Raw genomic sequence first — 17,104 nt, 5'->3', positions numbered from 1 at the left:
TTAATGTAGTACAACTTTGTGTATTAAAAATAATTAAACTTAACTATAAACAAAATCCAAAAGGGAAAAACTAAATTAAATGGAAGAATAGGAAAATATACTACAAGCAGAGAAAGTTCAAAAAAAAGCCACAAAACAAAATCATTTAGTTAGTGAATGGGCCACTAATCTTACTTTGATTTAAAAAAAAAAAAACAAGAAAACAAAAAACCTAAGTGTATCAGCTAAGTCATCCAATCTCATACACACCACCCCACACAGACACAGAAAGCAGCCAAAATATTCACTTTTCAAAAATGTCTAATAAAATTATTTTTACCTGTAAATTGTTTTCTGTGATTCTGTTCCACCAAACCATATTGATGGGTACTCCTGATTTACACCTGTCAGCAAGGCAGCCAATAGGGTTCTTTGCTTTTCGTGCCTTTGATCCCATCGGAACTAGCCTCTCCTCCAGCATCCCCAGGCGATACTTCCTTGGCTAGGAAAAAGAAGGAAAGAAACCAGGCCACTCCTAACATCCCCCATACTAACCTAAGCTAACATAACTAACATACAGAAGATATCAAGAATGGTGGAATAGGAAACAAGTAAAATTTCTAAGACACTCCCTCTAATGTCCTTAGCACCACCCCCCATTCCCCATCCCCACCCCCAGTACGCACACACCTCCAAAATAACCCATAGTCCTAACAACAGTATTACATAAAACAACAACTGTTTTAGTGAAATACATTATAATCTGAGTTTAGTGAACAGAAATTAACTTATCAGCAAAGTAAATGCTTTGCAAATATTTTTCCACTGGCACTTACCTATTCTCACTGCAATATGAAGAAATGGCTTCAAGGGCACAAAATACAGGTAAAAATATTTCTTCACACTATATATCTTTTTCTCCTCCCCATCTCACTACCTTATTTCCTACTGAGAACCACTCCACTTAGAAGAAGCAGCTAATTTCAAGGAATGGATTTTTTTTTAATTTTTAAAATTCTATGCCCATTAGGGCAGAGTACAAATTGATCTATCTTAAACAGGCATTGTACTCAGTGAAACTTGTACTCAATGAAAAACAACAATCTCAGACAAAAAAATACACAAATTTCATTGGTCTTATAAATCTCAGTAGTTTGAACAGATTGATACTAAGTAGCCTAATAAAAGCACAGATTCATTGGCTAATATTATAATAAAGTTAGTAAACAATCTTAAAAGTGGTTGGCAGGGATTTTTTCATACATGAAGGTTAATGAACAGTTTCCACCATTTTACTTCTCTTAATTATAGCAAATTTGTACTAAATTGCATCTTAAAGGGAATCTGTATATATTTTTTCCCTTTAAGGAATACTGATACATTCTTGGGAAGGTATCTAATTTAAGATCTAAAATAAGAAAATCTATGTTTACTCATTGTTCTGTCTTAAGACTGCTGAAGCAAATAGTTGAAATTAACCTTCTTCAAAAATTAAACTTGCATAAGAAACGAAACTAGATTACCCATCTATCCGATAATTATAGCAGTGGGTAAAGTTTCATGAAGCTAAAATATTTCCACCTCTATGCAACCTTGAACCAATTCGATTACTCTGTGTCTACATCACAAGCAACTTTTGTGAATGAGAATAGAAATATACCCTTTAGAACCAAATTACAGATGAAAACATTTTAAAGCAAGTTATTTTTAATAACATAGCTCACAAGTATAAGGCTCTGACATATAGCAAAAATAATATAGCCTTAATTAAGCCTTCACTAATTTAAAATTTGTATTTTAGAAAACGTCTGGGCTAAACATGATCCTATCAAAAAAGTTCAACACATCAAAGAGTATTTATTTAAACAAAATCACAACATGTCCAATAGGTTCTATATATATATGGACACCTAATTTCTAGTCATACATTTGAAAGCAAGAAAATTATTGCTTTAAATGTTCTTCTGTTATTTAGAGCCTTCACAAATCCAGACTTGTTTTTGAGCCAATTATTACCTTAGTGAAATTTATTCTCATGGTAGTACATTAAGCAACATAGAAAAAAAGGTTTTAAATAAATCCAGTGTATAATTCTCCCACCCCAGCAGCTCTCATTATATGTTTGTTTTTCCAAAAAGGAATTCACTATTCCTCTCCCTCCTCCCCATCACCCCCAAAACCTATAATTAGCCCAAGACCTTTCCTCTTAGGTAGAAGAGATCCCCAAACTTGTGCCGCTACAGATTTAAGTTTCTTCAATAAATAGCCAGAGACTAAAGTCCAATGCAAAAGTAAAACTTTCTATGTGATACTGAATGAAAAGACCTAAGGTATCAATACCATTTAAATACCATTATAAGCAAGAGAAGACAAATGACATCTGTAAAGAGATGGCAGCAACCCAGAGCATGATGGTGAGCCAAAAAGATTACAGACAGAAGTCTCATTGCACAGAATGTAAATTATGGTAAAATCTCATGTCAAAGCTAATTTCCAAATTATCTGAACTATTATTTATTCCTTGAAGGAAAAATGTATTTTCAACTAAACATGAGAGCCTACTTTGTATCAAGAACTGTTCTAAGTACTTGGAATGCAATGATGAATAAAACACACACCTTTCCCTCCAAAAGAGGACATAACCTAGTGGTTAACAAAGTCATGAGAACAGAACACACTCACTGTGATATGAAAAATGCATATATAATCAAGGTACCAATTGAACAGAGGCAAAGAAGGCTTCACAGAGAGGATGAATGCCTGAGCAGTGTTAAAGCAAGTGTCTAGATAGGAAACAAAACAAAACAAAACCAGAGTGAGTGGGAGAGAAAGATGTATTTGTAGGTTAGGAAAAATGCACATGTATAGGCATACAGGCACTCTGTTGTCAATTAAGGGAAAACTACAAGTTTTCAATCTATCATTAGTAGAGGGCCAAACTTGAGAGTGAAAGAGGAGGCTTGAAAGCAATAAAAAACCACGAATTGTCTTGTATCCTATGCCAAGGAGTTTGGACTTCACTCCGTGGGCAATGGGGAACTCTTGAAAGCTTGTGAATGAGAATTAAACTGGAAATAGGTAGATAAATCAATGGTCTCTGACGATAATCCAGGTTGGGGTTTCCCAAACGCAGCACTACAGACTCTGGATAATTCTTTGCTGTGGAGGGCTGTCGTGGCCCACTGCAGGACGATGAGCAGCATCTGCCCCGGTCGTGACACCAAAACTATCTTTGATGTTCTGCAGGAGTCGGGGGACAAAACTCCCCCACCTGAGAATCACAGGCGTAGGTGAAGGATGGGAACTCCAGGAAACTGCAATGCAAATAGAAGGCGAAGGCGTGGCTGGGGAAAGAGCTGCTGGCTTAAAAACAACTATCGGTGATTAAGTGACAGTAGGGTCTACGGGAAATAGAGAAGTCAAATGGAAGGTGAGGAAATAAAGGGCAAACAGCATTTTATGGGAAATGTTTATTTTCCCCAAAGCCTTCTGAGTCCTACAAGATCCAAACCCCTCCTCCAGAGCAAACAAAAGCACAAGCCCTCTTCCTTGCCCCTTAGCTTCCAGCAGTCCCTTCCTAAACCAATCTTGAGAATGTGTTGGTCAAAAAAAAGGTATGTTTCCTGGTTGATCCTCCACTCTTGACAGCCTCCTTGCCAGTCCAGCCTGCTGGTTATTATGAAATGGAAGCATTTTGCAAAGTCATGTCCTGTTGGTAAGTAACCAGTCTGTCTGCTCCACCTCCTAGTAAGTCAACATCGTACATCAAAATTCCCATTCTCTTTTTGTTCCTGTGGTAAAATGTCCAGCATACCATGTAACTATTTTTTCTCTCTCTCTAATATATATCATTCTTACTTTAAGTCTCAAGATTCACCACAAAACTGATTTTTATCATTCTTCACAAAATCTAAACAAACAGCGCAAAAAGACAGTAGTTGAAAACAGTTTTACACTTTTTATTGGGCATTTAAAAAATAACAACTTAGGGCTTGAAAAAGTTGGAGAATGTATTCTAGACTAGCACATCTCAACTGTAATGAACATATACTCTTCTAGGGATCTTGTTAAAATACAGATGCTAATTCAGCAGACCTAGAGTGAAGCATGAGATTCAGCATTTCTAAAAACCTCCCAAGACTACTAGTGTGCTGCTGGTCTGGTGATCATCCTTCCAGCAATAAAGTTCTAGAGAATGTCAGGGAAGAGGGCTGGATAAGAAACAACTAGTGGTAAAACAGAAATTGGGGCCACCCCCCAAAATAAAAAAAGGATAGGGGTTCAAATAGTTAACATCCCACTCCTTTAGCTTGCCCTAAATACTCAGAGCCTTCAGAATCATTACTCATAGCCCCCAAAGCCCTGGCTCTTCAAAAATCCTTGCCCTAGTCCACAGAAGACCAATCCAATGGTTTAGGACTAAGGGAAATCCACTCTCATTCCTAACAAATACGATAAGTCTCCAGACTGTGTCAAAAGAAAGAACAATAAAAGCTAATTTTTAGGACTGTTTTACTTCAAAACCTTAAATGCAAACACATTTTTTTCATTCATTCATTCACTTAACATTTCAGCATAAGGCTTTTTGCCCTCCCTAGATGACCTAGAGGGGTGGGATAGGAAGGACGGGAGGGAGGCTCAAGAGGGAGGGGAGGGCTTCCCTGGTGGCGCAGTGGTTGGGAGTCCACCTGTCGATGCAGGGGACGCGGGTTTGTGCCCCGGTCCGGGGGGATCCCGCATGCCGCGGAGCGGCTGGGCCCGTGGGCTGTGGCCGCTGGGCCTGCGCATCCGGCCGCAGCGGGAGAGGTCACAGCAGTGCGAGGCCCGCGTACCGCAAAAAAGAAAAGAAAAAAGAGGGAGGGGATATGGGGACATATGTCTGCATATGGCTGATTCACTTTGATGTATAACAGACACTAACACAGTATTGTGAAGCAATTACACTCCAATAAAGATTTTTTTAAAAGAGAGAGAAATACAGTGGTAAGATCTATTCTCTTCCCCTAAAAAGTTCAGTCTAGCAAAAGAAAAATATATAAATACCACTGCTCACATAGAAAATGTTGTTATAGACCAATGTTCAGAGCACAATTTTTTTTGGTAAAATTGCAAAACAGCATCATCGCTACAATACTTCACATTACAGGCCTTGTTATTATATATCATAACCTAATCATTAGTTGTAAACTAGAGAAATCAATTGTTATCCTAGCACAAAAAGTTTCCAATGCCCTGAATTTTAAGAATGCCCTCTGAACATCGAAAACAGAATAACTGTGCTTTCACTATTTATACTCTGAAACAATGATGATTTAAAGCTACTATGAATGGCACTTTTTTAAACAATTTGTATTTTATTAATCAAACATCTTCACATACTTGGAAAATAGTTGTGCACATATATGAAATACTGATATTATCTCCCTTTAGACAATGTTTAATGAAATGTATTAACTCATTGTCTTTTGCAATTACAACTCAGCAACCTATCTACCTCTTGCCACTTCTAAGGGTCTGAGGTCCACTAACAGAAACCTCTGGCCTAAAATTTACTGTATATTTATTTGAAAATCAACTTTCATTTCTCTTTTACGACCTCTTCTGACGTACACTGGTTTTCCCTCAATTAATTAAACGCCCTAACTGTTTAGCGTATTTGTTATTATGAGAACTAAATACAAGATTACATTTCCATTAACCGTCAGTGGTTAATGTAAAACTCACTCGGAAAAAATAGACTCCAAAGTGATTAAAACCATTTGAATATTTTAAATCAAATAAATTAGCTAATTTCCATATAGACACAGGGAACTACCTCTACTTAATTTATTAGTTAATTAGGTGTGTTAATACACCTGGATTTTAAAGGCTCTCACACCTAATCAATTTAGAATAGTAAATCTAAACCTATAAGTGATTGTATATTGGGCTCCAATTAATTTTCTCGAGTAAAAGATTCAAAAATCAAAAACAAAAACAAGCCAGCCTCAAAGATTATGTTGTATTTTGTCCTGCCATTCATTATCAGTAATTGTAGGTTTTCATGGAAATATATTAGGTCCCTTAGGTTTTCACTGTTTAAATAAAGCCAATTATAGGATGGGATGGTGAGCAGGTCTACAGAAAGTGGGTCTACAGAAAAACAGACTGTCATTGCTAAAGACTCATGGGCAGGTAAACATCTACAAATGAAAAAGATCTTTTAATCTGTGGAGTCAATACAGAAATCACATATATGTTGAGAGGATGAAAACAGAGGACGCTGCTAGGTAAAAAGTAATCTAAATTATGTCAAATAGAGCAGAACAGGATTTACACACACAGAAATGTTTTTTAGGCTCTACTGAGTCTGATCCTGGGAGAAGAGGCCCACTATATTATCTACATAAATTTAAGAAAGCCTACAAAGTAGTCATTACTTCTGTTCTCAAAACCTCAATGTTACAGTGGAGTTTTATGCCACCAAAAATGAGAACAGCTGTTAAGCAAGGTCACATTCAATTTCTAAAGACCTGGAACACCAAACTACGACTTCTTTTAGTCTTTTGCTTTAGAATAGAACCAGAACACAAGATGTAGAAAAACAAAATACCATGCCAAAGTTATTAAAATCTTTTAAGTGCAAGTGAGTAATGTTGTTTTAAGTCATGAAAGTTATTTCTACAATAAACTATCACCTGTAATGACCATAAAAATTTTATATGAATTTTAGTCCCTTATCAAAAGCAACCATCATGCTAAAATGCCTATTTGCTTATTAGCAAAAGGTTCCCTTTTGATTTATTTATATGTGTACACTTGCTTAAACTGAATCTTGAAATGAAGCAGAATATCTTCAGCAATGCTCTTTACTATGATTGAACTTAAAGTAGGTAGTGGTTAATCAAAGATAAATAATCTTACACACATTCAGAAACAGATAAACGTATGTTTTTAAATTGCAGGATTATAAGCAGCAGAAGACTGCAACAACAACTACCATTTGACAAGCACAATGCACTATGCCAGGTACTTAATAGCCATTAATATATTTAATACTCAAAATTCTGTGAGATAGGCACCATTATAAACCAACTTTACAGATGAGAAGGGTGGGCTTAGATGAGGTTAAAATAACTTGCCTATAATCTGAAAACTAACATAAGGTCAGGCTCCAGAGCTTGTACTCTTAACTAAATTTATTCCACATTCTATAGTATTCCTTAACATGTTACAATCTTAACATTATTCTAGCTAATTCTAAAATGACCAAATACAAATTCCTACATTAATCACTCTCTCTTTGACTCTAATTGGCATGGATGGGATCAATGAGAAACAGTAGCTACAGAGACTTCATTAAGCCACTCCCTCCTCCCCACTTTCAAAATGCAAGAACAAATCTTGGGAATTAAACAGAGTTAGGAAAAATTATATAGTTTTGGTTAAATTTAGCTTAAAACTTAGGCTACCATGTTTGTGGATGAGAATTCTAAATTGATCTTTACTAATTTATTCCTGACCCCTACTTCCTAGGAAAACAGGGATGAACCACCAGTAATACCAAACTCTTAATATCAGCTACTACACTTTGTAAATACAGTGCCCAGAGTAGAGTGTAAAGAAGCCAACCAGAATATCTCAGAATGATCTACTAGTTCCCAGGTCCAAGTGGCAGATGCAGCATGGTTTCACTAAACTACCATTATTAGGTAAGAACCAACTCAAAATCCCCAAAGCTAAAGCTAAATAATGACTATAGTCAACAGTATTACATACTGTATACAAAAGCCATGCTGTTTCAGTTCACGTGTTTAAATACGGTAGCGTGTCAAACACAAAACAACCATACACACCTTAAAAAAAGCCTCCAGGGCTTCCCTGGTGGCGCAGTGGTTGGGAGTCCGCCTGCCGATGCAGGGGACGCGGGTTCGTGCCCTGGTCGGGGAGGATCCCACGTGCCACGGAGCAGCTAGGCCCGTGAGCCATGGCCGCTGAGCCTGCACGTCCGGAGCCTGTGCTCCGCAACGGGAGAGGCCACAACAGTGAGAGGCCCGCGTACCGCATTAAAAAAAAGCCTCCAAAACAAAAAACTCTCGTGAGATCTTTTTAAATCAATCAACAGGACAAAATTCCCTTGTATTCATAAATTTTGAAGACTCTTGACTCAACAAGAGCAAGTTGTCACTGCACACAAAGTACGAATTAAAATAAAGTAGAGAAAATACGTGGCTGAACTCCTAATTTGTTACAACAAAATTTAATCTGTTCTTTCCAAAGCACACCTTTATCTCAACACAATTCTGGAAGTTCACCCTGGAGGACTCTTCATTTAGGAGGAAAATAAAATTAACTTTTTCAAAGTTGAGCCCTTTTCTATAGGAACTATCATATTGTTAAACAAGTTTCAATCTAATCTAATCCATCGCTTTAGGAAAAGAATAGACTGACGGGTTAAACAGTAAGAAGAACGTCACATTTAAGTCTGACAAAACAGAGAAGAGAGAGAATGTAACTGTTTGCTAAAGGGAAGTTGATTACTATAGATCATTAGCAATAAAAATGATAGTGGATTCAAATTACATAAAAATAATGACAGTCCTTTCAATATAAAATCACCAACTCATCAGACAGGGAATTACCATGTTATTTTAACAAAATGAGCTTAATATTCTATTCTTTTTTAATGTACTTAATAAAAGATAATCAGAGTAATAAGTATGACATTTCAAAGTTGACAGCATAAATTACTTGTGAAATTCAAGACCAAAAAACAAAGAAGAAGCTTAAATGTCTAATAAAGAAAGAGTTTACAACAAATTTAAAAAGGATATCCCAACAGTAAAATAAAAGCGTAGGACACCAAAGAAACACCAAAGGTCAATAAACATAAGAGAAGCTCAATAGCAGCAGTAATCAAGTTTTAACAATGAGGGGTTTTGACTATAAAATGACAAAGATATGAAAGATTTTTACATCTCAGTGTTTTCAAGGCTGCAGAAAAACCAGCACCCATGAGTAGAAATATAAATTTGTGCAACATTTCTGAAAAGTTAGCTATCAATTATCAAAAGCTTAATTGTATATTCTTGCCCTAGAAATTTATACTGTTTACAAAAACTTACACTGAGATAATCATATAAATGGGAAAAAAGGCAGGCATAAGGTCAATGTTTTATCTCCTCCTCTGCATGTTACCATGTCTCTCCGCTACCTCTTCATTTTTTACCTTATAGAAGATCTTACCCTTCTATACTGTCCTAGAAAAAATTTTTTTTTTTTCTCTGAAACATAACTAAATATTATCTATCTTATTCCAAGTAAATTACTTGATCTAACTTCCATTTCCCAATCTGTATAATGGAAAAAAATAATATCTCTCAAAGAATTGTTGGGGTGACTAAATGATAAAATGAAATTATACAACATTTAATTTTATAAAAGTATTACCATATTACCTGAAACGGATACAGAAGATCATTGTCAACATAAATAAAATCAAGTCTGCCACTGCATAGTGAGAAAATCCCAGATGTATTTTCACCAAATTTGAAGGATATGTTTGAGAAGCTAACAGCTATGTGGGGAGGAGGGGCGTGAACACCTCAAAGAAAAGATGGACATTCTCAAAGCAACTACAGGAGAACGGCTTTTCCAATGGACAACTCTAAGACAGCCTGATCCAGAGTGATAGCAACAGACGTTTATTTATTTAGTAATAGTTAACAGTTCCCAAACAAGACTAGAAAGGTTCGGCTAGCACCATGTATTACCAATAATGGCTTCCGTTTATTGGGCATTTCTCATTTAGTCCTCATAACACCTCTACATGCCAGGTACTAAGGTATTATTATTCTCATTTTGCAAATGAAGAAACAGAAAGGTTTAACTAAGCTTAAAGACACAAAGACAATCAGTGAAGAAACAGGGATTCAATTCAGACTGCCTGGCACCCAACTCCAAACCCTAAAACCTTGACCATTATTTAGTGCTACTGGGTTATTACTATTCCCAACTCTTTGCTCTTGGAGAGAGATAAAAACTCACCATGAGCTCTAAGCAAGCTATAAACAGGAACCATGATGCTCCCCTGCCTACAGGAACTTGGACTCCAACAATTCTACCATACATATCTCTAAATCCAAAGCCTGTGCACGTTCCCACAGCATGGCAAGCAGAGGTGAATGGAGGTTCAGTCAACTCCAGTAAAAGAAGAATAGCTCTGAGTGTATTAATTTGGAATTCTAAATACAATTTTCCATAAAAACATTCCTGCACATACTCATGGGGAAAAGATATGGATGTGGCTGACTTGGAAATCTAAATACTAAGTAAAACAGTATTTGGGAACATATATAAAATGCTTAAAAATGGTTTTATAGGTGAAGTTTTAGGTTGTGATTCCCATTACGATTTATTTTTCAATATCTTCCCCCTTTTCTCCTCACCTTTTATTTTTTCCCCCGAGATCAATATTTGGTTCCACGTTCAATCAATATTTGGTTCCCTGTTTTAAAATGAGCCTAACCATCAGAAGGACTGCGGAAAGATTTACATCCCAGATTATCTAGGCCATAATCCTATTAATTTCTCCAAATTTACTTTAGCTTTCTCCATAAAAGAACTCTACCATAATACTCACCAGTTTGTTATTCCTATTTGGTTCCCTATGTAAAAGTAAATAGTGTAAAAGTCATCTTTTGAAGACATTAGAACAGAAATGTACACAAAAATTCTTACATGTCAAATTAATCAGAAATCATACTATATATATAGATCAGTAAGTTTTGTAACACAGATGATACAAAAAGGAAAGGATGCTCTTAAGATTTGAGAACAGTGGGGAGGAGGTTCCAAACTGAGATCAAGCAGAATCATCCCAAACTAGGCCTCCACCAGCTACACTTCCTCACAAATAAGCCATCAGGAGATAAGCCAGCCTCTTTTGATCCCACTTCCCTCATCCTGACAAAGAGCTTTAAAATCAAGAACAGAAGAAATAAACATGATACTTCACAAGTCTTTTGTCCTCTAAACCCAAAGAATTTAACTTGTTATTAAAACCTAAAAGATTTACAGAAGTGAAAATCTGTCATCCCATTATCAGAAATAAAATGCAAATGCCCAGGTAAAGCTGCATATTGACTGAAACGTCATACTAAAGTACAATTAAAGTAAGAAATGTAAATGATGAGCACCAGAGTGGTTTTGCCTTAATGTGAGGAGGGGAGAAAGCTAAATAGGAAAATGACTAGACAACTAAAAAAGAGGGCAAAGAAGGACCAAGAAATATATAAAAAGGGAAAAAGCCAAGATTGCCAGACACAAATTTTGAAGGAACATTTGTCTCAATCATCTGTGGCTGCACAGCTTAGCAAGAACAGTTAGCAAGATATCATCATGTTATTTATGAATATCTGTATCTCTACATCTAACTTTGTTATAAAGGTACTTTGTTCCCACAGGAGTTCTGACCGAAAATTTTACTGCTGTCCAGACCACATTTGTGATTCCCAGTGACTCTCAGGTCTTTTTCTGTCATACCAGTTCTCGGCTTTATCTACCCTGTTGTTAAGGTTTCCTTATGCATTAATGTCTAATATATTCACTCCCATTTTCAACAGAACTCCATCTCCAGTGTTTTGGGGGGCTTACCTCTCCCACTGAGTATACAGCCATAATTCAATTCCTTCCACCACCACCCTTGGCCAACAATAATTGTACACATTTTCAAATAAATGTTACTTTTATAAATAAAAGTAACAAATAAAAGGTTACTTTTCCTATCTATATTTATGTATTTCTAATGTAGAAAATTTTAAAAATCAGTGCTTCTCAAATATCAACTGTGAAAGATCACATTTTTAAAAAATTTCCTATGCATCATAGTCCTATATGTTCATAAAACAAAAATGAATTACTAGAAAAATGATGACACATTTGGATGTTGTGGTATTATCAGATTGTTATAGAAGTTTCTAAACATTTACTTTTAACGTTTTAACTTATCTCCCTACAGACAGGAAACAACTCACCGTCTAGCTCCAGTCACTCGCCACACTATGAGCATCAGTGCCCTAAGGCATATATATTCTCAGCATACAGCTCTTCAGGAAATTTTCCACATGTTTGACAACAATAAACCAACCCAGACAAATGGCTAGGAACCTTTTTCTATACTGTTTTTCACATCACACATTTTACTTCAACAAGTCCTTATAGATACAAGGCCCTCTGCCATAGTTTCTTAGCTTATCTGTGATAGAAGAGAATTTTTAAATTTACTGAAGATCCTAACTCTCTACTTGTAATCAAACAATTCCTTCTGCTTAATATGTTTGCTTCCCCATATTCCTCACCTTCAAAAACCACAACTCAAAACTTCTCCATAAACTCTTCTGGATCTAGAGAATTCTCTGCTACTAGGCAATCATCACACATTTAAATTCACGCTGATTAATACACCGCTGTGTAAATGTTCTCTAGTAGGGTCATGCACTGTCTCCTGAATTAGATTTGAGGAAAGCAAGAAAAACATCAGCCCATTCTTTTTAAGTTTTTCACACAGCCCAGAGTAAGACTGCCCGCAGTTAAAATATCTGACTCATCAGATCCAAATAATTCACATACCCCACAGGCAAAAAGCAGCATTTGCAGCTCAGGGGTTGGCCCAACTGAGATTTTCAGAAAATAATTTATCTAACTAGCCATGAAATAGTAGTAAGTATGGCCTAACTGCCTGTTTTCCAATCTCATTCTGAAATAAAATGTCACTGAGTTATCATGATAGCCTGCTTAGATCACCTGGAATTATGATTGAATATTTACATAAACTTGAGGTCCACTAAAATTACATCATTAAACAGACGTCATAAATTACTAGAACAAAAGAATAATAGACGGAGGGTGGGGGGGATGAACTGGGAGATTGGGATTGACATGTATACACTGATGTGTATAAAACTGATGACTAATAAGGACCTGCTGTATAAAAAAATTAAATTAAATTTTAAAAAAAGAATAGACAAAGTCTCCATATGCCTTTAATTCACAGCATGCAATACTCTCATACCAAGAGTTTTTGTTTTACCAAGAGTATTTCTAATACAAAGGAATTTTAAACCTTCTCAACTCAACCATTAACAAACAATTTAAAAATATATGCAACCTGTACCCACAAAGATTCCTAATCATGTAGCCCACTACTGGAAAAAAGTCTCTATGTCCCTACATATTATTTTAAATATAAATGGCAACAAAATATGGTCCTTCAAAGATATACTATATGAATACTGAGTTTCTAAGTAGAGGCTGACACGTAGGTCCTTTCAGTTTAGCCAAACATTGAGTTTTAGAGAGGAAAGTCACCACAGCATTTATCCAGGCCATGCTCATCATTTCACAGATGTGAAGATTACAGCCTAGAAGGTTGTCCCAAGGTCACAAAGCTAGAGATCCAGGCCCTCAAAAACTGCAGCATAGTGCTCACTTCACTAATCTGCTTCCATTTGGATACATTCTAATCTCTCTCCAAATACAGATGTCACATTTATAGTAATATTTCCTTCTATTATTTTCCTTCACTAAAATAAATTTTAGAAGGATGGGTATTATAATCTCCTTTTTCAAATCTCCAGGGCTCTTTACTATTTTGTCAAAAATTAATGTCAACAACAACAACAAAATTAATGTCAACAGCTCTAAATCACATATTTCAACTTTAAGATGCAATCCACCAAACCCTCATAAGTATTTATTTGCCATTCTAGTCTTACTTTCTACTCATACATCAGAAATGCTACTTATCACAGTTAACAGATTATTATTTTAAAAAATGTGAAAAAGCTACTGCGGGACCCTTAAGACTACTTAAGGGCTTTTTGTTTTCCCCTACACTAAACAGCTCCAAATAACCTGACTTCTAGGTTGTACCTGCTGTCCAGCACTTCACTGCTTCCTTCCATATTGAAGGTTTTGTCTACTGTCACTTCTCACTCACTTCTCACTGCTTGTGTCCAACTCTATTCCACTTCTACCATAGAGATTTAGAAAATACATATTCCCATTTCTGAGACTAGTACGTAAAGCAAAAGTAAATGTGTTCTTCGTGAGAGCCTGTAAGGAAGTCTATAAAACCAAACCCATACCTTTTAGTCTACCAATCTTAGCTGCTTAAAAGCATTTTGTAATTAATTACCTCCTTGTTCTCATCTATTTTCTAAAAGGAGATAATACTAGGTACATGAGGTATTGATATAATTCATACCTGACCCCACAGTTTTATTTTCTTGTCTAGAGAACATCTACCTAGTATTCTTGAAATTCATTCTATACTACCTTCTGATCAGAGACTTCCTTAAAGCACCTTAAGCTTACATCAGTTTTCTAAAATTAATATTTTCTTTTTGATCTTTCTCCTATTACTTAGGAAACTGAATTAGTTATAACTTTATAGTAATTTCCGCCAAGACTTACAACCTCCTAAACATCTTTAGCTGCTACTGATCCTAACCAAAATTAGCACTGTCTCTAGATTACTATTACTATTAACATAATGATTCTCAGTAAGACTCAAAGGCATCAAACTATAATAAACTACTGCAAGGTAGTTCAAAATCGATTCACGGTCTATCAACCTCAATTCCAAATAAAACTAAATTAAATTTCTAATATAAAGAGATTTTAAACTGTTTTTAAACAGTTGGGCCAATTATGAAAAGCTGAAGATTTTAAGTTTGCCTTGTAATGAGGAGTTTAAATTAGGGGAGAAATCTTTGGTATTTAGACAAAGCAGTCAGAAAATAAAGTTAAAAGATGATTAATATACCTACAATGGGTCACCTAACATCTAATTTAATGTTGTACTTTGCTGTTATCTTAAAAAGAATGCATTAAGATAAAGAAAATGAGCAAAAGTAAGAAGGATTTCATCCCTTCACATAAAATGTCTCTATTTCATGCACAGAGATCAAATAAAATTCTGCATATAAGAGATATACACCAAGGAAAATGGTTAACAAAAAGCAAGAAAAACATTACAGTCCTCCCCCACTTAAGAGAACACTGACCATTATGTAGGTAACATCCCAGTATCACCCCTATGTTCCATTTAGTTTCACGTAAGTTTCCATCTCACCTACCTTTCTTCTCTGAGAGATGTTGAGGGCACCAAAGTCATTAAACAAGGATGAAGCAGGTGAAGTTAGAGGATCTGGAAGGTAAGTTATATAAGTTTCCACACAGACAACTCAGGAAACCTATAAATCTAATAAATGTTTAACTTGAATGCTTATAAAGTAGTAAAAAAAAATCATATACCACAACAATAAACTCAGTGCCTCACACAGTGGGTGTTCAAATATTTTGTAATTGAATGAAACACAAACTGGAGACTACTTCATTCAGCCAACAGTCAGTACATATCTATTCAGAAGCTATACAAATTAGAATGCATCTATTTGCTGAGAACCAAAAGAAAAATAAAATAGAAAAAAAAGGTGATCTTAACCATGTTATTAGGAATGTGTTTATGAAGGAAGTCTTCCTGTAGTTTGTGTTCTTGAGACCAAACCATAAGAAAAATAAAAAAGGAGTAGGGGTGGCAGGGAGAGTAGTCAAACATACTCTGAGCGATAGGACTTGGATGTTAACACTTAGGCAAGACCTTAAAACCATCTACCCTACAGAATATTCCATATTTTTAAGTTTATCACCACATACTTGATATTCTTACTAAAAAGATAAGGTAAATTAAGTTCTTAAAGATGAAAATATTAAATGTTTCAAAACACAAACATGAAATCCAAAGATTTTATAGGTTCAAAGCTCTATTACTCTGCGGCCAGAAGTTACAAACAAAAGTACATCTCTAAATTGTTTCTCACTTAACAAATCAGAAGAGTTTCTGAAAAGGAATACATGGTATACATTGAAATATTTTTGTCTTCATTTCTGAGCTTTAGTTAATTCTATGTTTCTCATTAAATTATCTGTAAAATCCTAAAGAAAATAGAGTAAATGTTGTCATTTAAAGGAACCTTAAATCTCTTCATAATGCAGTACATATAAATTGCTGCTTAATTTCTCTGGTTTCTTCTGTATGGATTTTCACAGTCTAGTCCTTCATTAGAATTAACATTAATTTAATATAACTAATAATGCAAAGAGAAAGAAGTTAATAAAATAATAAGATACAAGATTTTTATGTAATTTATACATTCAAGACTAAAAATAGGTATTATTCATCCTTTACGCTACCTTTGATAGCATTTAAAAGTCAGCATATAAACTCTATGGGAATGCCAAAAATATTATAATGCTACACATTAGTTTCTAATAATTTTATTCAATATTAAAGTGTCGCTATATTTTCCTACAGCAAAAGAAGAAATTTCTAAGTAATGAGAGAGATTCGATACACACACATAAAATGTCTATCTCAGAAATAATCAACATGCAAATTCTTATTCTCATCGTTATAAATAACTGTTTATATTTTACCGATATAGAATATTAATATTGTTACATATTTTTAAAAAAACCATTCTTGAACATTTATTTTTAAAAATAGGATGCAGAAAGATACAAAAGAAACATTTATTTTTAAATTAGGATATGAAAAGGAAATTCTGTATCAAAAGGCTTAAAAATGTCCATAATCTTTGAAACAGTAATTCCATGTCTAAGAATGTTTCCAAAAGAAATAACTCAAAATATGAACAGATTCATACACATAAGTCCAATACTGGACTTTAAAAAAACAAAAGTAAGTAAATTATGAAAATAAACAAAGGATTCAATTTATAATGACCTAGAAACACTCATGTTATAATTTAAAAGTATATTTAATGCAATCTCAGGTATTATTATGTATATAAAGTGTTATGTATTATGTGTATATGTATGTATATACATATATCCAAACCTTAATACTAGTTATCTCTGAGTGTGAAGATAACAGATCATATTCTTCCTTACATCTATCTGTAATTTTCAAAATTTCTACAATGGACATATTGTTTTTAGAGTCAGAAATACATATATCTGTAAGAGAAAAAGGGACCAAGTCTTACCATGGCCTGCATATGGCTTGGCACTGTCATTTAGAAGGCTTGGGGAGCTGCTACTATTAGTCATTCTCTGAAAC

General features: G+C 34.9%; 1 protein-coding gene across 3 annotated transcripts in view; it reads right to left on the bottom strand.

Annotated features, from left to right (window-relative positions):
* Window positions 1-17,104, bottom strand: part of PAN3 (poly(A) specific ribonuclease subunit PAN3) — a 116,312-nt gene that overhangs the window by 86,473 nt on the left and 12,735 nt on the right. For all 3 annotated transcript variants that reach the window (XM_059995922.1, XM_059995920.1, XM_059995921.1), the window contains exons 3-5: window positions 17,031-17,097; window positions 15,099-15,169; window positions 320-481 (exon numbers count right to left, since the gene is read on the bottom strand). In XM_059995922.1, coding sequence (XP_059851905.1) covers window positions 320-481; window positions 15,099-15,169; window positions 17,031-17,097 — 300 coding nt within the window. The remainder of the gene's footprint in view (window positions 1-319; window positions 482-15,098; window positions 15,170-17,030; window positions 17,098-17,104) is intronic.

The sequence above is a fragment of the Delphinus delphis genome, chromosome 18, assembly GCF_949987515.2.
Source record: "Delphinus delphis chromosome 18, mDelDel1.2, whole genome shotgun sequence".
Lineage (NCBI taxonomy): Eukaryota > Metazoa > Chordata > Mammalia > Artiodactyla > Delphinidae > Delphinus > Delphinus delphis.
The sequence above is the reverse complement of the archived record's forward strand: the minus strand, read 5'-3'. Positions and strand labels throughout refer to the sequence as shown.